This window comes from Bidens hawaiensis, unplaced genomic scaffold, assembly GCF_021521415.1.
Source record: "Bidens hawaiensis isolate Kalapana, Puna unplaced genomic scaffold, B.hawaiensis_p1.1 tig00002338_1, whole genome shotgun sequence".
Taxonomy (NCBI): domain Eukaryota; kingdom Viridiplantae; phylum Streptophyta; class Magnoliopsida; order Asterales; family Asteraceae; genus Bidens; species Bidens hawaiensis.
Window position 1 is genome coordinate 3,160,326 of NW_027491126.1, and position 27,911 is coordinate 3,188,236.

The 27,911-nt window shown below is 40.7% G+C and overlaps 4 protein-coding genes across 4 annotated transcripts; 3 read left to right on the forward strand and 1 right to left on the reverse strand.

The window, feature by feature from the left end:
• Positions 1–588: 588 nt before the first annotated feature.
• Positions 589–4,341, forward strand: LOC143618798 (dolichyl-diphosphooligosaccharide--protein glycosyltransferase subunit 1B-like). Its single transcript, XM_077090897.1, has 8 exons — positions 589–798; positions 1,686–1,730; positions 2,475–3,106; positions 3,192–3,339; positions 3,428–3,607; positions 3,701–3,769; positions 3,848–3,937; positions 4,037–4,341. Exons 1-8 carry the CDS (start codon positions 664–666, stop codon positions 4,157–4,159), a joined length of 1,422 nt encoding a protein of 473 aa, XP_076947012.1. The 5' UTR covers positions 589–663; the 3' UTR covers positions 4,160–4,341.
• A 2,097-nt stretch (positions 4,342–6,438) lies between these two features.
• On the forward strand, positions 6,439–8,213 carry LOC143618800 (small ribosomal subunit protein uS19x-like). The gene is made up of 4 exons (XM_077090899.1): positions 6,439–6,485; positions 6,574–6,722; positions 6,794–6,851; positions 7,671–8,213. The coding sequence occupies exons 1-4, from the start codon at positions 6,483–6,485 to the stop codon at positions 7,917–7,919; spliced, it is 459 nt and encodes a 152-aa protein (XP_076947014.1). The 5' UTR covers positions 6,439–6,482; the 3' UTR covers positions 7,920–8,213.
• A 245-nt stretch (positions 8,214–8,458) lies between these two features.
• Positions 8,459–11,978, reverse strand: LOC143618799 (CRM-domain containing factor CFM3A, chloroplastic/mitochondrial-like). The gene is made up of 9 exons (XM_077090898.1): positions 11,038–11,978; positions 10,511–10,961; positions 10,306–10,436; positions 9,879–10,229; positions 9,636–9,792; positions 9,248–9,540; positions 9,091–9,150; positions 8,908–8,997; positions 8,459–8,829 (listed from the first exon to the last, which is right to left on the reverse strand). Exons 1-9 carry the CDS (start codon positions 11,860–11,862, stop codon positions 8,728–8,730), a joined length of 2,460 nt encoding a protein of 819 aa, XP_076947013.1. The 5' UTR covers positions 11,863–11,978; the 3' UTR covers positions 8,459–8,727.
• A 7,940-nt stretch (positions 11,979–19,918) lies between these two features.
• Positions 19,919–20,572, forward strand: LOC143618720 (uncharacterized). The gene has a single exon (XM_077090815.1). The coding sequence runs from the start codon at positions 19,919–19,921 to the stop codon at positions 20,570–20,572; it is 654 nt and encodes a 217-aa protein (XP_076946930.1).
• The last annotated feature ends 7,339 nt before the right edge of the window (positions 20,573–27,911 follow it).

The window sequence follows — 27,911 nt, forward strand, 5'->3', positions numbered from 1 at the left end:
GTTGCTCGGTTCGGGTTTTGACCGGGTAGACGAGGAACTGGTTCTTGTGGGTTCAGTTCCAGGTCCGGTCAGTGGCGAAGTTTGGACTAAGACACCGGGGGTTGGACTCAAAATGTATACAAAATTTCACAAACGAATGTGGCCAGACTCATATTTTCGGACAAAAACGGCTAAATTTACACTACGTATAAAAATTTTCGGCATACAACGGCTAAATTTTACACCACGTCTAAAAAATTTCGGCCGAAAACGGCTAAATTTACAGTACATATAAAAGATTTCAGACGAAAACGAGTAAATGTACCGTTAAAAAACAGGGGGTGCCGGGTGACCCAGGAGCTAAGAAACCTTCGCGCTTCGCCACTGGGTCCGGTACGGTTTATTTGAGAAACTGAAACCTTTTTCGTAACCATAGGCTATGGTAATGGATCAGGACATCAGGTCATCGTCGGATCAAGCCCAGTCCACAAACTGTACCAGTCAAGCATAACTTATTTCGTGGGTCAAATTGAGCCCGTAACACTTATAAGCCCAATATTACAACTGTAGTTCATCAAACCCGGTCCCTAACTAATTTCAGTGAACACTACTTCACACCACACCGTAACATAACACATCATCTTCAGACGACTTGAGTCAATTTGGCTGTAACCGAGAGAAACAATGAAGGTCTTCGTTGTCAGATCTCGATTAACCCTAATCCTCTCACTCTTCGTCTTACTCTCCTTATGTTTCCGATCTTCTTCTTCACTCTCACCGTCAACAACGGACCTTCAGATCCTCACTGCCGAACGCAGAGTAAGTTTTCGTTAACAATTCATCATTTCCGCAACGAATTTCACTATTTAGGGTTTATGTATGTGTTCGAGTTAGCTGATGAATGCCGGAATTGAATTTATAGACCGATCGGTTAAGGAGATTGTAATTGGCGAGTTAAGTGAGATTTGAGGTTTGAACCGATCTAGGTTTTAGTAATTGAATTAGTGCGATAGGTAGTTATTGAATTAGGTTTATTATTGTTGTTTTTTTCTATAATTGCACACTCACTGCTGTTCATGCAGATTGATCTGGCTTCACACATTATTGTTTAGGTTTTAAAAGTTGAATTACTACAGTTAGCTGGTAATTATTATTATTATTATTATTATTATTATTATTATTGTTGCTGTTGTTGTTATATTCTGTTTGGATTGTTTTTCTTTAGAATAAAGCTTGACTGATGTTCATGCAGATTGATCTGGCTTCACACGTTATTTATTAGTTTTTAATAGTTGAATTAGTGCAATAGCTAGTTACAACTCAAGCCATATTTGACTTGAAAACTCGTGAAAACCACTTTTAGAAACTAATTTTTTTAAGTTTTAATTTTTCGTTCTTTTTATATGTTATTCATCTTTGAAAAAACCAAAAAGAAATAAAAAAAATATGTAGATCAAGGAAGTGCATATATGTATCTCATACGAGATATATATGCGTTGATTAGGAGCTATATATATATATATTAATTTCTTTTTGACTTTGGTAAAGATTAATAACATATTAAAAGAATGAAGGTAAAATTAAAAGTGGTTTCCTCAAGTTTTCAAGTATCTTAGTGGTTTTTATTTGAACCCCTCCCTATTGTGGTTATTATATTCTATTTGGATTTATTTTTCTACAATAACATTTGACTGATGTTCATGCAGATTGATCTGGCTTCACACATTATTAGAGTTGTGTTGACTTTGAAGGTACTCTTCCACAACAATAACTTATTGCCTGAATATATATGTAGCTAACCGGATATTTATTACTATTGTACATGATTTGCTGACATTAACCTAGAAGTAAGGCTGAAAAATGTAAACGTACCAAATGTGGCCTTGTTCATGCTCGTTACTTCATTAGTAAAGCATTTATTGGACAAGTGAATGGTTCACGAACACCTATCCAAACGATATTTCCTGTTCGTGTTCATTCATTAAGGAAATTAACTTGTCGGTTGTTAATGAACGGTTCACAAACATAAAAGATGCTATGTTTGATTTGGCTAACCAAAAATGGTCAGTGTCAACGGTTTAGTCCGGCTACCAAGTTTGTATTGGTGTTTTTTTAATATTCATATGTTAATTTTACATATAAATTAGTCATATAATACTCCTAAATTTTAGCTTTATAGTTGTTAATGTTGTTTAAATTTATATGATAAGATTAGAAAAGTATTAAAAACCTTTAACGGACAAACATACATGAATAAACACCAACATAAACAGACGTAAACGAATACATTATCTAACGTTCACGAACACAGTTGACCGAACATGGCCTCAGTTTGTGTTTATTCATTTAGTTAGTTGAATGAAATTTCTTATACATGTTCGTTCATTTATAAATTAACGAACTTCCTGTCAAGCAGTTCGCCAAACGTTCTGTTTGTTTACAGCCCTACCTAGAAGCTATATCATAGAAAAATATTTGGTGCTGGACTATTGCAGGTACAAAATGATGGGGCATCCCCTGCTTCAGATGTTCTTCTTGCATTTCCACCAGCACAAGTGAAGCATCTAGCACTGATCCAAGCGGTTGAAGTAACTGGAAAAAAGAGGAAGAAGTATCTACATCCACTTGATGTGAAGACAACCAACCAAGCTGAGGGTCCAAATGGGGCCAAGTTATACTCCATTTCCTTAAACAATCCATTAAACACAGGTGGATCTGTGTCTATAGAAGTTTCATATGTTTTGACCCAATCTCTTGAACCCTTCCCTGTAGAGATAAGTCAGTCAGAGCCCCAACTAGTCTTGTACCGTGACAGCGCCTTAATATTGTCACCATATGTAATTAAACAACAGACAACAGTTATTAGGACACCAAGCACTAAAGTTGAATCATTCACTCGAGTGGACCCGTCCACCCAAACACGTACTGAGCTTAAATACGGGCCCTATGAGGACCAGCCTGCATTTTCATATACTCCAATAGTTATTCATTTTGAAAACAACAACCCATTTGCTGTGGTTGAGGAGCTTGTTAGAGAAATTGAAATATCTCACTGGGGCAACCTTCAAGTTACTGAGCATTACACATTGGTGCATAATGGTGCTAGGCACAAAGGAGGGTTCTCAAGGTCGTGCCACTAGTCTGAATCACCAACCTTATATGTTGTTGATTTTGTTATCAAGCTTTTGACTTTTTGGATCTTGATTTTGCAGGGTTGAATATCAATCTAGACCGGCTTATAGTGGGGTCGCGTCCTTCAAGAACCTTCTTGTAAAATTACCCCCAAGGGTTCACTCGGTATACTACCGTGACAACATAGGCAATATCTCGACATCACATTTAAGAACAGGTTACAGTAAGGTAGTTGTTTTATCCTTTTATTTTGAATATAGTGGAATAATCTTTAAGTTCATCCATGTAGACATGACACCTATTTTCATATATGCAGTCTGAGCTGGAAATTGAGCCCAGGTATCCTTTGTTGGGAGGTTGGAAAGCGACATTTGTCATCGGGTATGGGCTGCCATTGGAAGATGTTCTTTTTGAGTCAAATGATGGTAAAAGGTACCTGAATTTCAGTTTTGGATGTCCAATTGCTGAAACATTGGTGAACAAAATTACAAACAAGGTAATGATATCGTATGTACATGTATATATTATCTATTTTGAGTAATGTCTACTGTTCTTCAATGTTTTGTTAATAAGTAGAAAGCTATTTCAGGTTGTGCTGCCTGAAGGATCTAAAAATCCATCTGTCGTGATCCCGTTTTCTGTGGAACAACGTTCAGAGGTAGCTTCATTTGTACTATGCATAATCTTTAACAGTTAGTAAACAATGAGATGTGATTATGTTCATTCTTAATTGCAGACGAGTTATTCCTACCTTGATATTGTTGGAAGACCAGTGGTGGTTTTGGAAAAGGAAAATGTAGTTCCTGAACATAACTCGCTTTTCCAGGTTATTAGAAACTGCTTATATGTTAAAAATTTGGTGTTTATGGATATTGTGGTCACCATCATATGTTGATTAACCATCTTTGTGACTTTGTTTTTGCAGGTTTACTATGACTTCCACCCAATGTTCATGCTTGCAGAGCCATTGATGCTAATATCAGTGTTCTTCTTTTTGTTTGTTGCGGCCTTGGCATACATTCACATGGACATCTCAATAAAAAAATGAAGAGCAACGCAGTGCTCATCATTAATTACCAGGTAGACCGCTTCGCTGGATAATTTAGATTATATGTAAAACTGACCCGGCACTTGAAGAACCGTTAAGGCATGTAAAACGAGAACCTAAATTAGCTACAAAAGATTTTAAAATTTTCTACATTTTGTTGAAATATCTGGGGAATTTTGACAGTTCGGAATTGCTTTTTGTGTGTCCTTGCTTTTGACACGCATGCATATATAGCTGAAATTGTTTTCCTGATAATATAGCTGTAAGTGGTTTATTTAATACATCCAACAATTTGGTGGTTTAAGATAGCAGTCTCACGAATATAATTCAATTACAGAAGATTTGTGGAAAATTTTGAACATTACAATTCATTATTGAGTTTAAGCTAATAAAGTATGTTGATGTACTACTTCATAGCAAAAACGAGTCTTTGTGCAGTGGCACAACGTAGACGTGCACAAAATAACCGGTTCCGGAACCGAACCGGTGGAACCGACCCGGAACCGGTTCTAACCCATACCCGGAACCGGTTCCTGACCGGGTATAGGATTTCTCCTCGGAGCCGGTTCCGGAACCGGAACCGACCCGGAACCGGTGGAAAAAACCCGGAGGAACCGGTCAAAAACCCGACCCGGAACTGGTCAAAACCCGGTCAAATACCCGACTATACCCGGAACCGGTTCCGGAACCGAACCTGGTTTGACTTTTGTTGACCATACCCGGAACCGGTTCCTACCCGGTTCCGGGTTTTTTAAATACCCGATTTGTGCACGTCTAGCACAACGTAGCGCAGGATTAGGCTACTTCATGTTATACAGAAAACATATGAAAAAAGACCTGATCTAACTACCCACATAACTATGGGTTGAAATAATTAGGAATCAAATAAATATTTAACGTTGTCTCATATTTAATAGATTGTGGGAGGTCAAGGGTTCAAACCTCGGTAACGGTCTTTCAAAAATATAGTAATGTCAAGGGTTCAAACCTCGGTAACGGTCTTTCAAAAATATAGGAATAGTCTCTTTCGCTCCATGTGTTTCGGTCGTCTATTTCTTTTTGTTCGTTCCATGAGCGGATGCTAACAAGTTGTGCTATCAGCAAGGTGTTTTGTCACATTGTAAATGAGATGCAAGAAACCAAAATATTTGTAAAGACACCAATTACAAAGATATTCATTTAAGATTTGAGTCATCAGTGATTTTTAATTGTTACTAATTCATAAAATGTGAATGCGACACGATTTTAGAAGTGTCTATAGGTTAGGGATGATATCAAAGCTCTGCGTCGAAAAAGCCATATTAAGGGCAAGTTTGGTTGCCATAAATCCATTAGAACTGTGGAGCTTGAGAGAGGTCGAGTAAGACATACAACTGATGAGGCGGAGGAAAGAGAGGACGTTCGTGAGCCAACACATCAAAGAATGGTTTTAACTTTTAACTTTTAAGCTTTCAGTAAGCTTTTAATGTGGGTGACAATGAGTCAAACCCGAGACCTGGACCAGTTAGTATGAGGAATAACACAAGATCTGAAGATCATATGAGGAACAGTCGTATTGGATGAAAAATATTTTGGGTAATGTTTGTGGTTCATCTCAATTATGAACAATACACAATTAAGATTTTAAACTTGCTCATGTGATTTTGACTACAAGTCTACAAACTCGCTTATGAACAACACGCCATTCTAAATAACTTGATTATGAACAATACACATTAATTATGAACAACCGAATAACCACCGAATCAACCAAAACCAAAATGCAAAGAAATCGAAGACTGATGACCGGTGACTCAATTAGCGTATGACGATTTCTACTATGCTGTTACGTGATAACAAATATTTTATTATAATTATTATTTAATTAAGTTGGGCTAGAAAATTGTCCCTTTAACTAGTTAATAATAATAATAATAATAATTTATATCAATACTCTCTAATAAAATGCTATAAGTTCTGATACTTGTCACTTCTTACATTAAATATCACCCTTTTTAACAAATTTATAAATTTATAATAGTAAAATAATAGTTATCATTTTTAGAATTTGTTAATTTAATATTTACTTTTTATATTTTTTCAAACAATTGATATTTATAATTGTCGTTTACTTTAAAACTGTTTTAATGACTATTATATAACAACTGTATTAATAGTGTTTAATGATTTTATTATTTTTTTATATATTGATTATTTATTAAATATTGTATTTTTCATTAATCCAATGTGAAACTAGTACTAATAATATAAACCACGTCTGAACAATGATAAGCTGAAAACCCTAGTCGCTCATACATACCGACTCACTCACAGCAGCTCAACAATGGTGATGATTCTCATTACACTTTGTTTTGCTTCAAATTAATAATAATAACAGTTTGATTTTAATCACAATGTATGGTGATTAATTGCAGGCGGAAGTGGAGGTTGATGCGGCGGCAGCGGGAGCACCGAAGAAGAGGACGTTTAAGAAGTTCAGTTTCAGAGGAGTTGATTTAGACGCTCTGCTTGATATGTCCACTGATGACCTCGTCAAACTCTTCACTGCTCGTGCTCGCAGAAGGTATTATTATACATATAAATATATGCTTTGTATTCTATCATCTATTTTGTTATTGCATTTGTGTGTTATAGGTTTCAGAGAGGTATGAAGAGGAAACCTATGGCTTTTATTAAGAAGCTGCGCAAAGCCGTATGTTTCTTATTCCATTTTATAATCATAATATTGTTTTAGGTTTTGTAAACTTAGGGGTGTAAACGAGCCAAGTTGCTCGTTAGCTACTCGAGATCGGCTAATTCAAAGCTCGAATCAAGCCTTACTTTTCAGCCCGAGCTTCACTTGTCTAGCTTGAGTCGGCTCGCAGCTTAAACGAGTCTCTTGTTTTTTTAATATGTTAAATATTGTGTCACAAGTTAGCTATTATTAAATAATAAATTAGTCGAGCTCGAGGCAAACTCGAGCTTGAAAAACTACTCACGAGCCCAGCTTGGGCTTGTTTCGTTTAAACCTCTAGTAAAAACGTGATTAATGATTTGGTTGGTTAATAGAACAGTGTTGTTAAAAAAAGAACAGTGTTACCATTAGTTGAATCTGGATATAAAGTAATTCAAATGACTGCAAATATGTAAAACTTGGCTGATAATTATATAGTTAAAAGTATATTAAAATAATTAAAATTGTATAAAAGTAATTAATAAATAAAAAACGAGCCAAGCCTGAGCTTGAGCTTTTGAAAAAGAGTTTGAAATGAAGCCAAGCTTGAGCTCTCGTAAGTAAAATCGAGCTTGGCCTCGACTCGAGTCCTTTACACCCTATTAATGACGATAATCTTGTTTTTTTTATGAAATCGTGTATACTGTTTATATCGTTTTAGTCTTGATTAATGGTTGCTTGATTGTTATAACAGTGCTACAAAATGTTGAACCTGAATATGCCTGGTTGCAATTTATGTTACAAATGATTGCAAATATGTGAATTATGGCTGATATATTATACGAATGTAATTGACAGAAACGCGAGGCACCAGCTGGTGAGAAGCCAGAGCTTGTGAAAACTCATTTGAGGAACATGATCATAGTTCCTGAAATGATAGGGAGTGTGGTGGGAGTGTACAACGGGAAGACCTTTAACCAGATTGAAATCAAGCCCGAGATGATTGGTCACTACCTTGCTGAATTCTCGATTTCTTACAAGCCTGTGAAGCATGGCAGACCTGGTATTGGTGCCACCCACTCTTCTAGGTTCATCCCATTGAAGTGAGACCATTTGTTGGCGCGCTTAGTTTTGTTTTGTGATCCAGTTAGGTGGTTTTCGTTCAAGAACGTAAGACTGAAGTTATTTTGCCAATTATGTTTTAATCATGTTTATTTTGTGTTAAGATTTGAGTTCAGTTGATGTTTGCGAATTACAAAGAATGAAGTTATTTTGCCAATTATTGTTTCCTAGCTCTTTGTATCTTTTTTTTTTGCTTAGTAACTTGCAAGAAAATGAATTCAAGGACCGGTTCGATAAGCTATACAACAATATACTGTAGCAATGTGCATGAGTTGGTTTTGGGTTCAAACCAAATCAAAAGCCAAGTTTTGGTTTTTCGGATTTTAGGGACCGTTCAATCTTTGTCTTTTGGTGTGGGTTCGGTGATAGTTCGTCTTTTGGTGTGGGCTTTAAAATGCATAGAATGAAGTAAAAAATGATTTAGAAGAATGAACTTGGTATTGAAATTTTTGATCGAAATTATTTCTTTTAACCATAATTCAGGGATAAAGTTAGTAGTCAATATCTAGAGTTTTCTGCATAAATTCAATAACCTTGTTTTGGAAACCAAAACTGAACCATAATATTTTGTTAGAAAACAGAAAAACTGAACTGTTAGTTATTGGTTTGGGTCGTTTTTTTGTTGGGTAACTGACTTTTTACTCGTCTCCGATATATTGATGGCATAATACATGATTTGGTCTGGTTGAGTACAAATCAAATCCGGTGAATTTGAAACATCCTAGGTTCCAACCAACCTAAAGATTTTTGTAACAATTTTCCATATAATTTTAAGTACAAGTTACAATGATATCTAGTGTTCTACAAACTCTGTTTCTGAATCTTCCAAGTGGTCGTCTTCTTCATCGTCTCTGCTGTCATACGTATCAAGGTAGTCTTCCCCTTCGCCTTCCTCCTGAAGATGTACAACAAATGTATCGATAAAATAAAGCAATTATCAAAACTTAAATCCTCAACTTAGGTTGAAATTTACCTCACTATCCTCGTCGTCGGTGGAGTATGCTGCGTCTAAGCTATTAAATAACTCCTCGTCACCTTCATCTTTTATAGTTGAAACATGTTCCTAAAATCGTTCAATCATCACAAATGTTAGTTGATATTCAAGTTAGTCGAAGTCAATGAACAAAAAAACATGCAAATAAATAGAAAATCATACAATTTCAGATTGCAGCTTATTCATTCTGGAATGCAGAGTTGATATATGATTCAGAAGAGCCTGATTTAGAAACAATCGAGACAATGTTAGTTCGTTTTGAAATATGAGAGATTTGGAGTGTAAATCGTGTTGACATTTGTAAAAACATATAACATACCTTGCGTCTTTGAAGCTCAATAGAGCGCGCCAAAGCCTTCCTCTTTGTTAGCAAATTTTTCGGTCTTAATGCAGAAGGACGTTTATAATCATTACCCCGAAACACAATAATTGCATATCCTTTTGAAATTTTATCAACAGACACCAATACGCCTCCACTCTCGGATTCAAGTGACAATGCTATATTTTTAACCTCCTCAAAATTTGTCGCCTTTACAATGATTTTAACCAATTCCCGATACTTCCAATGAAGATGCATATTCTCCACTGTCCCATCAAACACTCCACGCCGACCTGAAAACAAAATTGTTTTTAAAAGTTAGCAATTCAGGTTATGTTTAGGGTCAATTAGGTAATATAAAAAAATAAGAATGTTATAATATTATTACCAAGAAGCAAGAAAGCTTTCATCCTTAAACCTAGTTTTCGAAACATAAATCTTTCCTCATCAGTTATGCTTTCTGGATCAGCTTGACGATCCGCGGGTTCTAAAAATGCTTCCACTTTGGATAAGGCGTGTTCGGCTTTCATTAGCTTTTTATCAGCCTGTAACCAGATAATGTTGTGATTCATAATAATTAAGAGTAAATAACAAGACAATAATAACAAAACCAAAGTTATAAGAAACTTACAAAACGAAGCTTCCTCTCAAGTTTTCTTGTAAGATTGGCTTGCTTTTGTGTTTCAGCTTCTTGAAGCACTTTTTGCTTATATTCATCATCAAGTGTTTTCGCCCACCTGGCATTTGCATCAAGAGTCTCGCTAAGCGTACCGGCAGATCCTGCTTGGTCTCGTGTCTCAACTCTTGGTATGATAAAAGTTGATGCTCTCAACCGAGCCTGTTCTTCTTCATCTTGTAAAGATTTTGCCAACCTTTCTTTTTCTAATAATGCTTCTGCAATATCGGGTGACAAAAAATCTTTTCCTCTGTAAAACACCAGGAAATCTTTGTTTCTAGACAGAAGTATGCCTCCTGTCAATTTCTGCACTTAAAAGTTATATATTAATTAGTTTTTAATCACTTATTTAATATTAAGGTAATCAACTATTCATGAGTACCTTAATATCTTCAGCCATTCGCTCACTCGTAGTTAGCTGGACGCCACGCTTTAACGCAATTTTTGCGATCGAACTGCTTTCCCATAATTTAACTATTGCAGCTGCCAAACCTTGATGCTGTCTGCTTCTACCTATTCATGCAAATAATCAAATAACTTGGGTATAAGTCAATAATATTATTTATGGGTTGAGAAAAATGACATACCTAAAGCAAAATGTGGAGGTAAAAATCTTGCTAGCCTTCGTAAACTAGTAGCTTCTCTTCCCACAAGTGTAGCTTTTATCCCATACGGAAGTATTCTAAACGGCGGTTGGTAGCCAGGAACCGTTCCCGGGAGTAAATCTGCATCCACGGGTAATGGGTCGCACCCGGGCCAATCTGTGTACCTCGGGCCCAACCCGTCTAACAGTTTATCCACTTCTGTTTCATAGTTCAGTTCATCTTTTATTTCAACGTTTTCTTCATCTAACTCATCCATTTGTAAACCGTCCATTGAGCCATTTGCCACGTCAGCATCAGAAATAGACGATTTTTCTGGTATGAGTTTGTTATGTTCACGGTTTCTTTGTTTTAAAGACGGATCTTGGTATCCTACGCCTCTATACAGAGCAGCTGTACTTCCCGATCGCCAGATCACCAACCCTCCGGTTCTCATCTGAATAGCAGCACAGTCATAATACTATAAACTAAAATGTTTAACTATATAAAACTATTAAAATGTAATAACTAACCTCTAGAATCTCGTGCATTCGTTTCATATTAAGCGCACCGGCTCCTTCAAATTTCAACTTCACAACTTCGGTCGATTTCCATTTATCCTTAATCAACGCAACTATCTCCCGAGTAACACCGGCACCCTTAACCCGTATTTTATTCTTCAACCTATACGCCGCATTCCTTAACCTCCTCAACTCAGTCTCCGGGAGAGTCAACTCCGCCACACACGTCTTACTCTTAATCCTCACCGAATTCCTACTCTCATCCCCCGGCGACGGCTTCTCCCACGGAAACCTCACTTTCCCATTACTACCCCTAAACACATCCTCGACACCAAGAGGCGATTCGGGCGAAAACCCGCCTCGTGTATTCGGTAACAATCCTTCCTCAACACGAAACATCTCCTCAATCGACCCCGTTTCGAGTTTCTCGTCTTTCTTTTCGTTAACATCATCCGAATACCCGAATTTCTTTAACCTCTCAACTATCATATCCATTGTGCTACCACTACCACTACCCCTACCACTATCATTTACATAACCCGAATCATCGAATTCATCATCGGTGTATCCATAACTAACCGCCTTTTCGGGCTGCTTGGGCCAATTTGGTTTCTGGGTATCATCCCATTTCTCTAGCCAGTGACCACTATTAACATTATTATTACTATTTCTAATAACAAGTTTGGATTTTTTATGTGGGTTTGGGTTTGAATTTGAATTTGGGTAACAAGCAATGATTTTGTGTTTCTTGAAAGGGTTATAAGAAGAGTACCTGAAGAAGTGAAGCTTGTAGACTGAGCTGTGAAATGAGTCTAGACGAGTGGGTATTAAAGCCATAAGTTGTTAATCCGATTGACCTAATCGAAGAGTTGTATTGAGCAATTAGGCGGCGATTGTCGGACAGAGGACTGAGCAGCTATTGACGAACACAACAGGTGAGGGGATAAGAGATTGAACAAGCATAAGCTGGGTTCGGTTTGGTTTAGTTTGGGTCGGTTTTGGGCTAAAATCAAACTAAAAATCAAAACTTTTCTATTTGGATATTTGAAAACGGTTAGTTTTTCGGTTTTCGGTATTTTCTATTTTATTCATTTTTACTTGAAATGTTGGGCCAGAAAAGACATGCGTAAATAAGTTTTTTAATTAATAACTAATTATTATTATTATATATCTGAAATAAAATATTTGAGTTACATATGTATAAGAAAGTCATATAAGCTACATAAAATGAAAAATGTAAATCTAGAAACTCGGTTTTTTCGGATTTATTACAAGCAAAGCCAAAATCGGACCATATGTTCAATTTTTTACAGAAAACATTGAACCAAATCATCAGTTTTTTGTATTTTGAGGATAGATTATTGAGTTTAAGATTTTTATTTTCATTTAAATTGGAAACATTTGGAGAGACGTGTTTTAAAAACTTCTTTTTCTTTTTCTTTAGCCAAATGCTGTTTCCATTAACTCCGATATAAATAACTACATATCCCTTATTGTTTTTGAAATAAATAACCCAATCAAGAAATGAGTCGGATGTCATTTCAAAACCAAACCTTTTCACCGATGATTTTTCATAACTGAGGGGTGTGGGGCTTCAACGGGGGCGCTAACGGAAAAAAAAAGAGAGGCGTGAGCTGGTTAGCGGCTGAAGAGAGAGAGAATCTTGCATTGGGTTTAGAAAAGAGCCGTTGGGCTCTTAAATATTAAAAAAAAATATTTTCCTATATAATTATACTCCATTTCACCCATTTTTATACCAAAACTTCAAACCTTCACCCAAAATAAATTCATCTTCTCAACTTTTTTAAAAAAAAATGGCTGTAAATTGGTTCCCAAACCTTGATTCAGATTATCTTGACGACGATTTATGGTCGTCACCGCACCAACCGATGTTTTATTCGGAGCCGCAAGAATCATCCGGCTTTCAACCATCCAACACACAACCGTCTCCTAGAGACTTCAGTAACCTAAATTCGGTCGATCAAATGCTAATGGAAAAGCAAAATGAACGTATCCGAAAGAGGTTGATCGAATAAGACCAAGCCGAAGAACAAGAAGAATGTTTTTTTAGTACTTTAATTTTTATTTTATTTTTAGATATTAATGTGTGTTTTTTTTAATAATTTATGAGTTTTTTTAATAATACGTTGTTTGAATATATTTATAAAAAAATAAAAAAAAAATCGCTGGAGTCCCTGCTGGAGCCCCTCCACACCAGGGTCAGGGGCTCCAACGAGGGCTCCAACACCCCCCTTATCCAGTTTCTCTCTCTACCACACGTCATAATATTATTGGTTGGAGCCCCCATTAAAGCCCCCCACACTCCTCAGCCTAACAAAGGTCACGTTGTGAGTTTGATCCATCACACAAAGGTTTTGTGTGTTTACAAGTTTAACCCCTATAGAATACATGAGATTTATAAATGACTACGGAAGGTATAGGATTGGTACAACTAAATTAAATCCTATAATCATTCATAAACATAAAGACTTAAAAGAGTTCTTATTTTAACCAAAAGCCTTGAACAGATAAAATTACGTTTGCATATCCAAATCTCATGAAACTGAAAAACAAACTTAAGATGTTCTAAAAAGTATAAAGACCTTAGATAAAACACAAATCAGAAGGAGAGACCAAGCTTTCCACGTACTCCACGGGCAGTATATTCACAAAATCATAAATCATGCAAGTTATGTATTTCATATCATCAACACTTATCGCATTCTTGAGTGACTTATATGAATGTTTTGATGTGTCATAGATAACAAGTATGTTCAAGTATGTCATAAGAATTTTTCCGTTACCCAAAATACAAATAGGGTATACCACCGCACCCAAGCCATCTCCCCAATCCAAAGAGAATGTAAATGAATGTGCTTTCGTCCACGAGTTCTCATTACCTTGTGTTTTCATCAACCACACATCACATCTAGTGCAATATGGATCCCGTAAGAGGCAATATGTCTTTGAGTCCATCTGGAAAAATTATTTTTGAAAATACCATCTCCTTAACATTGAGGGCCAAGATTACGTGTTCACAAGTTTTCCAATACAAAAAACCATTTAGAAACACACCCGCGTTAGCAGATAAGTAAGAATATTCCCATTTGATGTATCTTGTAGGCGAGCTCCACGAATTCGTTTTGAGATCAAAGGCATTGCATTGAATCTTTTTAAGCTGTTCGGTAGAGTTAATAAGTTCTAGTTTAACAACCTTTAAGTCATGTGTGGTCTCATTATAACCATAACCAAAACCGAACACGTAGGGACAAATAGAAGGCGGGTGCAATAACATAAGTATCTTTGATGCACGCGTTAAGGGATTGTATAGGATTAGATGACAACGTGAGCAGTCATCATAATGAGCCAAAAGCACAATGCCGTTGAATGTTCCAACAATGGAAACTTCCCGCATGTACTCTTGTACCGGTGAAGGAATTCTGAAAATGGAATGAGCAATGTCATCTATAAAAACTAGAGGCCGAGGGCATAACAAAGTAATAAGGATCATTTGACGTGATCTCGACTTCATAAAGTAGGGATCTGAATTTAGACTATTCCAATGCTTTGACACGCATTGGGACCGTAGTAAAGGCTATCCTAGAAGCCGAGCAAGTATGTTGCGAAGAACGTCGTCTGCTATATGATGTGTGTTGGCCATAGATACAATGTTTTAAGGAAACCCTACTTCAGGTCTATTTGAGATATACTTGCTGATTTTTTATATTTTTTATATTTGAATTATGTTTATCATCGAGTAATTTACATGAAAAATTACGTGATATGTTTAAGAATTAAGATCGATGCAGCCCAAAGTTTTCATGGAACATTTGTTAGAGGTAGGGTACCAAAAGGACCCAAATGCCCGTAAGAAATACCCGCGGTCAATCAGAAGTCCCTCATAAGACACCCGCGGGGCATATAAACCATCCGCATAATCATCTGAGGAAGAAACACCCCCATAGTACCCGTGGAAGCTCCACAACACCCTCAAAAGTTATACGCACGAAGGAATATCCTTCTGCGTAAATAACTACAAGGTAATGCTTCGGGACAGCTGTCAATAACCAATTACCTTCTAGAAAACTTGCCAAGATACTTTCTTGGGCAATACGTGACCCTACAGCCAATTAGCTTGTGACATGTGACAAGGCCATTATAACCGTGCACATGGCCAATGTTACCCCATCAACCAATAATAAAGCGACAGGTGTCCAGGTTGTTATACATGCACATGTAGTGTATAAGTTAAACCTATCATATAAGGATACGCGTCCATACGGTTATGAGGTATCTTCTAAAGGGACAGCTGGCCCAATCACTTCCTTACACCCTCCGGCTATAAATACCGTCAATCATCATGAGGTATTCATTCACCATCACTGTACTCTCTCAATTTACTTGAGTACTTTATCTCTTCATCAGAACGGTACTTATTCTCACGCTGGAGGGTGGTTACGGGAAGACCGCCCCTCTTGTCCTTCCCGTAACGAGCTCACGGTGTTCTGTTTTGCAGGATTCACGTCACTGGACTTTAGGAATTGTATTCATATCGTGTTGGCAGTAACCGTATCCTACCTTGTGGACTCATTGGATCTAGGACCCATTAGTGGATAGTAGATCCGTGTTTCTTCATTGGCGCCATCCGTGCTTTTGTTAGAACAGCTAAAATTTTTTTTTTCCGTTCTCTTTACGATATGAGTCAGTTACCTAAAGGGCCGACGGAGAATCAAGCACAACTTCCGCGTGATCTCAACCTTGAAACACGTGAAGGAGCGACGTCTGTGTTTGCTCGAATTTCGACCCCTGTTGCAAGAACCGACACCGTCAATCCAGGAATCTTTTCCTTGGATGGTTCAACGGCTCGGGGGTTGTTTGCTCAACAAGAGGGTGTCACCCCGGTAGACACCGGAAATGTTGTTACACCAACTACTGACTTGGGGTACGTCACAGCCCCAGGAGGTTCTAATATAAGGAATCTAGAGCGTATTCCAAGAGAAGTCCATCGAATTCAGTCGGAGTTAGGTTTGGAAGAAGATTCCGGTGACTCTAATCCAAGGAGAGCTCACCATTATAACCTCAGGACTGAAGAAACCTTGTCTCCGGATGAGTGGCTTCGTATTCAACAAGAAAGTTTGAAAGCAGAGTACGAACGTCGGGTCTGGAATGAGCGTTTTCATGGCCGTACGCTGACGTATGATGAGCCTCCCAGAAGATCTATTTCTCCTCCCATAAGGGGAAGCCACATTCAATACAGTTTGCCACCGGAGCGAAACATGAGCGAAACCCGAAGGTTACGTCCTCGTCCCCGCATAGATATGCGGGTACCATCCTATGAGGACGAACTGGACGGATACGGCTAATCTTGTCGTCCGGATGGTAGTTTTTATAGCGGGGATAGCCATCTTCCTTTGTACGGGGGAGCTAGCTATCCGCGCCCAGTTGTCCGCCATGTGGAGTATCATAGCAATGCTGAATATGATTTTTCTAAACCATATCGCCCGGAGTCCTTCGCAGAAAAATCAAAATTTATTCCGAGCATCGCGACAGCTCCATTCCCGATTAATGCAAAGATTCCAACATCCGTTGGAACATATAATAGAATGACTGATCCTAGCGATCATCTGTTAAGGTTTGAAGCAGTTGGAGGAGTCAGCGGTTGGACTCTTCCATATTGGTGTCACATGTTCGCACTAACATTCACAGGGGCAGCGGCGGAATGGTTTGAAAAATTGCCATGCGGAAAGATTACAAGTTGGAAAGACTTTGTAGCAAAATTCTCTCAGCATTTTAGTCAACAAAAGAAACATACCCGTGACCCTTCGGAAATACTAGATGTTACAAGGCGAAATAATGAGTCTGTCGAGGACTTCATTACTCATTTTACTAATGAGAGCCTTAATATCGGAGGAGTGAGCGAAGATATGCTACGCGGAGCATTTTGTAAGAACGTCCACAGCGATGCCTGATTCGTACTCTAACGGGAAGAGATGGAATGCCTGAGTCATGGGATGAAATCATGACGGCATCAAAGTTGTTTGCAAGAACTGAGAAAACCCTAAATTCCAGCAGTCAGAAACAATCACCGAAGATCGAGTTTCAAACTCCGAGAACAAACAGGCAGGCTAAGGGACCAATATGGTCAAGACTCTAGCCAAGTGCGGAAGCATCTAAGCCTTTTGTTGCAAGATCTTTGATCGGCAACAAAGGCAAACGTAATTTTTCAGCTCGCTCCACCAACAGTTGGACCCAGTTATCAAAGACTCCCTCAGAAATTCTCACTACTGAGAATCTGACTTTCCGGAAACCTCAACCAATACCACGGAAGTCATTCCTTGATACCAAAAAACATTGCTCATATCATAATGATGTTGGACACAACATGAATGAGTGCGTGGCTCTCAGAAATGAAATTGAAGCAGCTGTTAAAAATGGTAAACTGGAACATTTGGTCAAAGGCGTACGAGGAGGGACTGGCAAACCTCCAGCAAAGGATAGCCAGGGCCCGGCCAAAAGGCAAATCAAAGATTTGAATGTCCACATGATTCAAGGGGGACATTCGGGTAAAGGAAAACAGAGGGAATATTCGGACGAAGAGTGGAAAAACGAGCCCGTTATTTTTCCCCGGATCAAAGGGGGCCCGTGCAACAAAAACCCACTGATAATTACTGCCGAGTTTGGTCATTATCGGTCACAATATGTGTTCTTTGACACAGGTAGTAAGTCCGATATTATGTACGAACAATGTTTCGAACAACTGGATGAGGAAGACAAAGAAAGACTACAACCAATTCATGCTCCTGTTTCTGGTTTCGGAGGAGAAATAATGCACCCGCGCGGTGTTATCACTTTTCCGGTCACATTAAGTGACGGAGTACGATCAAGAACAGAAGAAGTTGAATTTTTGGTCTTACCAGCAACCTCCAAGCATGATATTATTCTGGGAAGAGAGGCAATTGGAGACTTCAATGCCCATCCGTCCACAGCCCACGGTGCAGTAGGAGTTCCAACCCACACTGGTGTGGTAATAATTCATGTAAACCGACATTGTTTTACAACCGAAAGTTCAAGACCAAGCAAGGTTCCAAGACAGGCTAAGAGGACCGAATCCGAAAAATGGGTTTTGAACAAGAAGTTTCAAGACCAGACAATTACAATAGGACCCGCTATCTCGGAGATAGTGAGAACCTTTTTAAAGCAATTATTGACCAAGAACATTGACATTTTTTCTTGGCAACCCGCGGACATGACCGGTGTCCCGCAGAGCATTTCGGAACACAAGTTAAGGGTGAATCCGTTAATCACCCTAATTGTACAAAAGAAACGAAAGATGGGTCCAGAACAAACGAAGGCTATGAATGAGCAAGTACAAGACCTTCTTCATGCTGGGATCATACGAGAAATCAAGTACCAAACATGGGTGGCTAACCCAGTGATTGTCCCAAAGAGCAACAGGACATGGAGGATGTGCATAGATTATAAAGACTTGAACAAGGCATGTCCAAAAGACTGTTACCCGCTTCCGGAGATCGACTTAAAAGTAGATGCCGTGGCCCCATTTAAATTCAAGTGCTTCCTCGATGCCTACAAAGGGTATCACCAGATTCATATGGCAGCCGGCGACGAGGACAAGACAGCGTTCCGAACTGACCAAGGAACATTCTGTTACAGAATGATGCCTTTCGGATTAAAGAACGCGGGGGCCACATATCAACGACTGATGGATCAAGCTTTCAAAAGTCAAAGAAGTCGGAATCTGGAAGTTTATATGGATGATTTGGTAATCAAAAGCATTGAAGAAGTCAGATGTTAAGAGACATTGAAGAGACCTTTGAAACACTACGAAGCATCAATATGAAGTTGAATCCAGCTAAATGTTCATTTGGCATGAAAGAGGGTAAATTCCTTGGAGTCATAGTAACAGGCGCGAGCTTTATAGCCAACCCAGATAAGGTCCAGGCTATAGCCCGCATGACTTCACCTTCTTCCCTCAAGGAGGTTCAAACACTTAATGGGAGACTTGTGGCGCTGAACCGATTCTTAGCAAAACCACGCGGCCAAGTCTCATCCATTCGTGTCAACACTTAGAAATTGCCTTAAAAAGGCACATTTCAAGTGAACCGCGGAGGCTGAAAAAACATTCTTAGAAGTTAAGAAATGCTTAATGGAGCTTCCTAGTCTAACAGCACCATACGCGGGTGAACCTCTGACACTGTATTTATCTGCCTCGGACATTGCCATAGGAGCCGTTCTGCTGACCGATAGAAAAAATGTTCAAACTCCAATCTATTACGTCAGTAGAACGCTATCGGACCCGGAAACAAGATATTCGATGTTAGAAAAGTTGGTTTTGGCATTGGTCTATGCCGCCAGACGGCTCCGCAGATATTTCCAGGGCCACCCTATTAATGTGTTAACCGGGTACAAACTCAAGAACGTGTTGAGTAAACCCGAGTTGTCCGGACGACTGGCAAAGTGGGCTATCGAATTGGGTGAACAATCGATCGAATATAAGCCTAGGCCAGCGATCAAGGGGCAGGTACTCGCGGACTTCGTCACGGAAGTTCCGCAGTACAAAGAGCAAGAATGCCTAATCGAACAACAACCCCAAGCACCTCCGGAATAAGGGAAAGTTTGGTCATTGTTCACGGACGGAACTTCCAGCAGCGAAGGGTCAGGTGCAGGTTTAAGGCTAGTCAACCCGGAGGGGCATGAATTTACGTACGCCATCAAGTTGGACTTCAAAAGTACCAATAATGAGGCGGAATACGAAGCCTTCCTGGCAGGACTGCAGATAGCGAAAAAGCTGGGGGTGAAACATTTGGAGGCTCGGGTGGATTCTATGCTAATTGCGGGATAAATAAACGGAAAATACGAAGCCAAAAACGATGTCATGGCTTCTTATTTGTCACAAGCACGGGTCTTGATTCGCCAATTTTCCTCCTTCAAGATTGTTAACATTAAGAGGAGCGAGAACAAATCGGCGGACGCTCTTAGCAAACTAGCTTCAACGAATTTTGAGCATTTCGCCAAAGATATTCGTGTAGAAGTTCTAGACCATCCATCCGTTCCAGAAAATCAAGTCCTGGTAATTCAAACGGGCATTGAATCTTGGATGTCACCCATTATAGCTTATTTATCTTCCGGAGCACTTCCAGCAGGGAAGGCTGAGGCTCGGAAGATTAAGCATAAAGCTCTGAATTACCAGTTGATTGACGGTATCTTGTACCGGAGGTCATTCCTTGGTCCGCTATTACGTTGTGTAGACGCAGAAGATGCAAATTACTTGATCAGAGAAATTCACGAAGGCATTTGCGGACTACACGCGGGACCAATAATGACAGTTGCAAAGATTATGAACGCAGGGTATTATTGGCCCGGCATGCGCTTAGACGCTGTGCAAGAAATTAGAAAATGTGATTCATGCCAGCGCCATGCCCCCAACACCCTGCATCCAAAAAACGAACCGATTCCAGTAACATCTGCATGGCCGTTCCAAAAATGGGCTATTGATATCATGGGACCTTTCCCAAAAGCCCCAGGATGAGTCAAGTTCTTGATAGTGGACATTGATTATTTCACCAAGTGGGTGGAAGCCAAACCGGTTGCATCAATCACGGCTTCAACCGTGAAAAAATTCCTTTGGGAATTCATCATTTGCCGGTTCGGCCTCCCACAGGAATTGGTAAGTGACAATGGGACCCAATTTGCTGACAGCGTACTACAGGAATGGTTTAAAGAACTTCAGGTTATTCAAACCTTTACATCCGTAGCTCATCCGCAGGCAAACGGTCAGGTCGAAATGACCAACCGAACTATTAAAGAAGGGATCAAGGCAAGGCTAGGAACAAAATGAACGGGTTGGGTAGACGAATTGCCCCATGTATTCTGGGCCTTCCGCACTCAAAAGAACTCCAGCAACTTGGAGACACCCTTTAGCCTAACCTATGGCACTGAAGCCATGATCCCCGCAGAAATCGGGATTCCATCCGCAAGGGTCTTATTGATTGATGATAATGATCACGTACTTAGGATGAATCTTGATTTACTAGAAGAAAGAAGAGAATTAGCATTGATTCGCGAGCACAATTACAAGCGACAGCTTCAGAAATACTATAACTCGCGGGTCCAGACATGCGAATTCGATGCGGAAGACTTTGTCTTCCGCAATAACGAGGCCTCCGGACAAACTAGCCCCAACTTGGGAAGGACCTTATAGAATCAAACAAGTACTGTCCAAAGGTGCCTATAAGTTGGAAAAGTTGGAAGGGGCGGAAATACCTCGAACTTGGAACGCAGCACAATTAAAGAAATGCTATATGTAGCAGTTTGATTTACTCTTTACTTTGGCCTGCGTGCCCACATAGACTAGCAAGTTTTGCGATTTCTTTTATTGTAAGAAGGCTTATGCCCAATGTATGAAAATGTCAAGTCAGTTCTATGTTATCTTGGTAAGATGTAATATTTTATTGACAAAAACGAAGTTTCTGACAGGCACTTATATTATAACACATAAGACAAAGTGCACCGGAAGGAAACAAGACTTCTTATTATAGATCAAAAGAGATTACAAAAACAAAGAAAAGGTTACAAGTCAAAATACATATACATCTACGAAGCGACATTTTCATCGCCCGCAGTTTTATCAGCTTCCTCTTTTTCTTCTTCACCATCAAGATCTAGTAGCTCTTTTAGTTGATCTATGGCGTTCTCCTTATCCGCAAGCTCGGATATCTGCTCCGTCAAAGAAAATTTCAAAGAATCAAAATCCTTTGACTTCTGTTTGAGGACGGCAACAGTATCCTGACCAGCCAAAATATACTCCTCAGGGAGTCTGGACGTCGAACCAAACTTGTAACCCTCCTCAAAACCCAGTTTACGACCAGCTTGCTTGGATGCCTTAAGGAGAACAGCAACACAGTTCCCAAGCTCATCACTCGCCCGAACATCGGCGTTGACCTGTGGAACAATCGCGTGTAAATAACCCTAAAACCCTTAGATTATTTATAATATATAAAAAAAGGGGTACATACCTTGGGGATAGCTTCCGAAAATAGCCACTTTTGGTTCGCCTTGGCCCGAACGAGATCCATCTTGTGGCCGGCACACTCTAAGGCCTGCTCTCAGTTCTTGGCATTAAGGTCAGCCAAGCGCTTATCCTTAACCGCCGATTCAGCCTGAAGAGCCTCTACCAGACTGGCTTGCTCATCCATCGATTTGGTTTGATCATTTAGTTGTTTCTGGAGAGCAGCCTTGGCATCCTCGGCAGCGGACCGAGCAACCTTCTCCTCCTCTAGAGCCTGGTGGGCCTCTCGGGCCTCGTTTATAGCTTTCAGGCCTTCCACCTTGGCCTCATTTGTAGAGGCCGCCAGCTCATCCCATTGTTCATTCATCGCCAACCAATCCCTGGTTATTTCCTGATTTGTGGAAATAGTATTCGCCAAGTAATAAGAATTGGAGTTCAGCAATTCCTGGCGAATACTACGGCGACGTCTCTCCCTTTCACCAGGAGGAAGACTCTCCCGTAAATATTCAAAACACAGGTCCATGTCACGGAATGTTGAATCCCGACGTAATGACCAGCGTGGTTGGTGCGGAGTCGGATCTTCCTCCTGAGGAGCTGGAGAGCTCTGAGCAGCATGAGGGAACATGCTCACGCATCCTTGATCCCTGAAGTGATGAACATTATAAGAAGGCGACATACTGACATGTTCAGTATTGTCAACCTCCTTATTCTTCAGAGGAGAGTCATCCGCCACCTCTATCGGATCCTTAGCACTATTATGCGGTGGTGGCGGAAGAGGAGTAGCACTTTTCAGATCGGAAACACCTTCGGAAAGGTTATCCAAGTTCACTGAAAAACATCAACAGAGGGTTAGAAACATTCTAATTAAAAGTAGTTAGCAAAATAAAGAGCTCGCTTACCTAACGAAGGATCGTTTGCATCAAGTTCGTCCAAACGAGTCCCCAAGGCGGAAGGCTTCGCTTTCTTGGACTTCGTCTTAGGGGCGGCCTTGGCAGGATTACCCTTACGCTTGCCAGCCACCTTAGATGTGTCCGCATCAGCAGCGGGACGTTCACCCTAAGCGGTTACGTCATCAGGCTGAGGACGGCCTTCCGCCGCAGCAGCATCAACATCATCTTGAACCGCTGCTTGGCTAGTAGCAGCTCTCTGCCGGGTAAGACCTGTAGTTGAATCCACAGCTTTATTAACATCAGTTGGATAAATTTCTTCACAAAGTGATGACTCTTTGCTGGAAGAAAAGAGTACGATCACCCCGCTAGAAGTAACAACAGTCACAGGTCGGGGTTTTAGAATGCCCTCACCTTTTTGAATGCAATATTTAACGTATGCATCACCTTTGGCATACATCCCTTCGGAGACTATGGGTTCCGGGCGGAAAGCGGTGGGAAATACAAAATTCGGGCGAGTGCGCTCAAGGAAAGGAGCATCCCTTTCGTCGATAGGGCGGCGCACCATCATTCCCCCTTCGTGATCCAACAAGGTGCTGAAGGCGGAACCCTCACCTACACGAAAAATGGTTACAGTCAGAAACCGGTAAAATATTAAAACAAGTGAAGGAATACTTTCTAAACTTACTCTTGTCAGTTTGTTCGTAGTACGGTTCTAGCGAGGGGAAAGGCCATAGACGGCTTATCTTCGCGCTCACCATCGCCCCTTCATGGATCGGGCGCATGGGAGTCGGAGTAGCAGTTAAAGCGTTAAACCAGGAAAGCCCCTCGTAAGCGGAAGCCGGAACCACTGGCATGGTGTCTTCCGCCTTCCGATAGGTCATCAGAAACGGAATAACTTCTTCCCGAATCCAGAAAAATTTAGGCTTCCAGCCATGAAGGCTGCGGATCCACTCCGTGCCTACGACATTCTTCCCGGTAGAAGCAAAGCTATACCATCCGTCGCAGAAAGTCATCTTGTAGAATACGGCAAACATGCCGACAGTCGGTTCGAAATGTCGAACTTGATAGCAGAATTCGAAATGTCGAATCCTCGGCATCCCAAAGGGATGGACTTGGGAGAGATGAATTCCATAAGTTGTCAAGATCGACTGGACAAACTTCGTTACCGGAATCCGAAAATTCCCGGTCGTAAAGTGGTCTATATATACAGCCATCTTCTTCGGAGGAGGACTAGTGGAAACGGAACCGTCAGCCGGACGTTCCGGCTCCCACTCCGGTGCTAAACCATAAACGTTCACAACGTCGTCGTAGTCTTTTCTTTTAAGGGCCACAACGACATCGGTAATGGTAGGAGTACCTTTCTTATCTCCTGCCATCTAAGAAGATAAACAAAACTTGATTGGGAAGGAGAAAGAGGAAATCTCAAATAGCTCTTATGCTTTGAAATCCCGAAAGAAGGAGAATTAGAAAGCAATAATAGTTGTTTGAAGCCTCAGACAATATACTTATACTCATCGCAATTAATGCGATTGATGGTGTACCATAGGAGAGAGAAACAGCGGACCACTCGATGATTGACACGTCAGGCGGGAAACTCAAGAAATTGCAGACAGACTGTCAACAACGTCATACACGTCTTGTCAGTTGTTTCCAAAAAGTTTCTCTCCCCGCCACGTCATACAAATTATCCGACTTTCAAAATTCAATATTATCTTCTACATATATTTTCTCTAAAAAAAAGAGAGAAGAGTCGATATTTACAAAAGACAAAAAGTTTTTTCTCATTAAATGTTCAAAGGAATATTACAAATATAGAAAGAGAAATTACAATTCACAACATCTAAACCTATTCTAAGGGGTCGAGGTGGTTTTGCCTTCCGGATCCTTCAATGACGTGTCTTCTGAAGAGTCATCCTCAGACTCCTCGTCCAAGTAGACCTTCAACTGCTGCACACCATCATTAGCGGAAGCAAATTCCGGAAGCATGTCCTGGAGCGGGAAGCGCAGATCATCGTGTTCCTCGACCCGTATTTTCTATTCCTGTTTGACATCAAGGCCATGAAGAGGATGATCTTTGAATGAGCGGTTACTTTGAGCATAGTTCATCCCTTCATGAAATCCTATCACACGTCCAAGGGAAGAAGAAGCAGTCATTACATTAGAAAAGCCGTCAGTAAGCTCCTTGCTTCCCTTGATATGGCGGACGACCTACAACAATAAAAATACAAAGTTTTCAGTATCAAGAATAAGAAGTAAACAACGAACATCTAAAGGGGAAATAACTTACAGCATCAATCCCCCTGGTGAGAAACCATTGACGATCTCGTTCCGCACATTCGGCTCGCTCTTGAAGCGCCCGAGAAGGGAGTCGTAAGCGGTTTGAACCTCGAGGGCACTTTTTTCTTTAAGTTCATTATGCTCTCTCTGCAACTTTAACTCGGCCTCAAGCTCCTGAATTCGAGTACTTTGAAGAGACACTTGAGTTTCTAGGGCCGAGTTTGCTTCTTGCGCCCGGGCAAAATCATCTTTCTCCTTTTGAGTCTTTGCCCGAGCGGCCTCAAGAAGGGAGTTTTTCTTTTCACAAGCTTCCTTCCATCGGCGAGCAGCTGCAGCGTTACGATCTTGCTCTCTCTGGAGGGCATTCTCCGCGTAGACCTGCTTCCATTTAGCAGTTTGAGCCGCGACACGGTGCTCCTCAGCCTCCTTCTTTGCAGCTTCAGCAGCTCGGCGAGCCTCCCCCACCTTCCCGCCTAGAGTGCGCCACTCACATAAAACCTCTTGGCTACCAGCTAAAGCATTGGCCAAATGATAGGCTACATTCGTATGAAGGTAGTGGCGGGAAAGGTCACGTTGATACGACATTTCAGCAGGGGGAGCACAATGTTTCATGAAACTCATGCAAACCCCGGGGTCAGTAAACCGGGATCCGTTGGTAATATCCCTGGGAGGGACAAACAAATCATGCCTGTCACCCAAGTTCGCATCCCCATGATAGCGGGAACCTGAGGGCTCTAGGCGAGTTGGAAAAGGTGATGACTGTTGAGGAGGAGGGCGCGGAGGAGTCTCATTACTCCTAAAACCTCCTACATCAACAGGCGCGTCATCCCCCTGAAAACCTGTACCACCCCTAGCCTGGAAAAGATAGTCAAAACGATTATCATTCCCAGACTGGTTGTTGGGATCTTCCGCTGAAGTGTCAACGGGAGGAGTCGACACCCCCCCTCCTATAATAGTATCAATTGGGGGAGAGTTCGGTTGATCTTCCACGTTGATAGTACTTGGCGGAGTAGAAGGTCGATCTTCTACCTCCTTTTTCGGAAGAGGAGAAGGTTGCTTTTCCATTTGAGGGGTTGGAGTGGGCAACCTCTCGGACACATTTTCCGGTAAGATCGATGGATCTGCACAAAAGTTACGTTCAGCTAAACAGTCCAAAATGGCAAAAATATTTTAAAAGCAATACGTACCTTCTACCGTGTTAATGCGATCAGCAAGACAGTACTGTGGCTTCTTAGGACGATGGGTCTTTCGTTTCTTCTTCGAAGGTCCCGCCTCAACACCTGCAGTCTTGCCGCCCGCTTGACCTGCTTGAAAAGCCATAAAATCCCTCTTCTTCTCTAATTCTGCCAATAATTGGGAGACAGAAGAAGACTCAGGTATATCGTCATCAGACTCTTTCTCCTCTAGAGAGGAGGAAAAATCGGAACCATCGCCATCATCATCACTAGATAATAAAGTGGTGATCGTCCCATAAGAAGTAATAGCAATAAGCGGATGAGGGTTTAGAACATACGCACCTGTCTCAAAGGTGGCGTTAGAGACAATAGGTTCAGCCCGCACCTTCTTTAGAAAAAGGAAACGAGACTTGGTCTTCTCAAGAATAGGTAGGTCCCCGGCATCTCGAATGCCATGTCGGACACAACCTCTATCCTCAAAAAGAACATTGAACATAGAGCCTCGACCTGAAAGGATAAAAAGTTTAATCATGAAATACTTCAAAGAAGAGAAAAACAGCAGGGGTAACTTACGTTCATACAAGTCAACAAAAATGGGCTCCATAAACTCTGAGGCCCATAAACGGCTCATGCCTGCCCACACCAGGGCTTCCTCCGGTAGCGCCCGCATCGGTGTTGGTTCCGCCATTAGAATACGGAACCAATCACGCCATTCACGGGTAGCTGTAACAACGTCCGGAAGGCGAGAGTTAACCGGACGGCGGACCATGGCAACATGTACCACGTCCTCAGAAATCCAAAAAAACTTGCTACGCCAATCGATGGACACCTTCTCGACCTCGTATCCAATACTTCGGTCGGAGAACCCTTGGCAGGAATACTAACCATCGCGGATGGCAAGACGGTAGAAAACCGGAAATCGATTGACATGCGGCACCAGGTCATGAGCTATACATACGAATTCATAATGTCGAATTCGCATCACAGCACGTGGATGCAGTTGAGACAAATGAATTCCATAGGCGGTTAACAAATTCATAAAGAATTTCGTCAAAGGAAGACGAAAATTCCCACAGGAAAAGTAATTGGCATAAACAACCATTTTACCGGGTGGAGATAAACTGGCTATAGATCCCGGTGAAGGAAACTCCGACTCCCACTCCGGTGAAATGCCATACGTCTCTAGTAATCTTTCATACTCAGAGTAGTCCCATGAGATCTCTATCTCATCAACTTCGGTTTGAACATTCGACATTGCAGGCGATTTTGGCATAAGGGTTATGGAGAAATTCCAAAGCTCTAAATCAGAAGGAGAACAAAGAAGGAAAAACAAAGGCGATAAAGCTTCAATAGGAAGGTTTATCTTCCTTTTATACCCATCGCAATTAATGCGATGGGATATGAACAGTGGAGAGAGAAATTCATCGCCTAATCACAAACCGCCACGTCACGCGGGAAATTCGAAAAAGGGAAACAGTTGTACAGTCGGGTACAGTAACAGCCGTCAAAAACGTCTTG

Bases quoted from the DNA above. Each gene is read 5' to 3' on its own strand.
- LOC143618799 (XM_077090898.1), bottom strand. From the start codon at position 11,862: ATGGCTTTAATACCCACTCGTCTAGACTCATTTCACAGCTCAGTCTAC. The intron at 10,962-11,037 runs GTTAGTTATTAC...GCTGCTATTCAG, and splicing joins GAATGCACGAGATTCTAGAG to ATGAGAACCGGAGGGTTGGT. The intron at 8,830-8,907 runs GTAAATTTCAAC...GTACATCTTCAG, and splicing joins CCGACGACGAGGATAGTGAG to GAGGAAGGCGAAGGGGAAGA.
- LOC143618800 (XM_077090899.1), top strand. The intron at 6,723-6,793 runs GTATTATTATAC...TGTGTGTTATAG, and splicing joins ACTGCTCGTGCTCGCAGAAG to GTTTCAGAGAGGTATGAAGA. The intron at 6,852-7,670 runs GTATGTTTCTTA...TGTAATTGACAG, and splicing joins TTAAGAAGCTGCGCAAAGCC to AAACGCGAGGCACCAGCTGG.
- LOC143618720 (XM_077090815.1), top strand. From the start codon at position 19,919: ATGGCTTCTTATTTGTCACAAGCACGGGTCTTGATTCGCCAATTTTCC.
- LOC143618798 (XM_077090897.1), top strand. From the start codon at position 664: ATGAAGGTCTTCGTTGTCAGATCTCGATTAACCCTAATCCTCTCACTC. The intron at 3,608-3,700 runs GTAATGATATCG...AAGCTATTTCAG, and splicing joins TGAACAAAATTACAAACAAG to GTTGTGCTGCCTGAAGGATC. The intron at 3,938-4,036 runs GTTATTAGAAAC...TTGTTTTTGCAG, and splicing joins AACATAACTCGCTTTTCCAG to GTTTACTATGACTTCCACCC.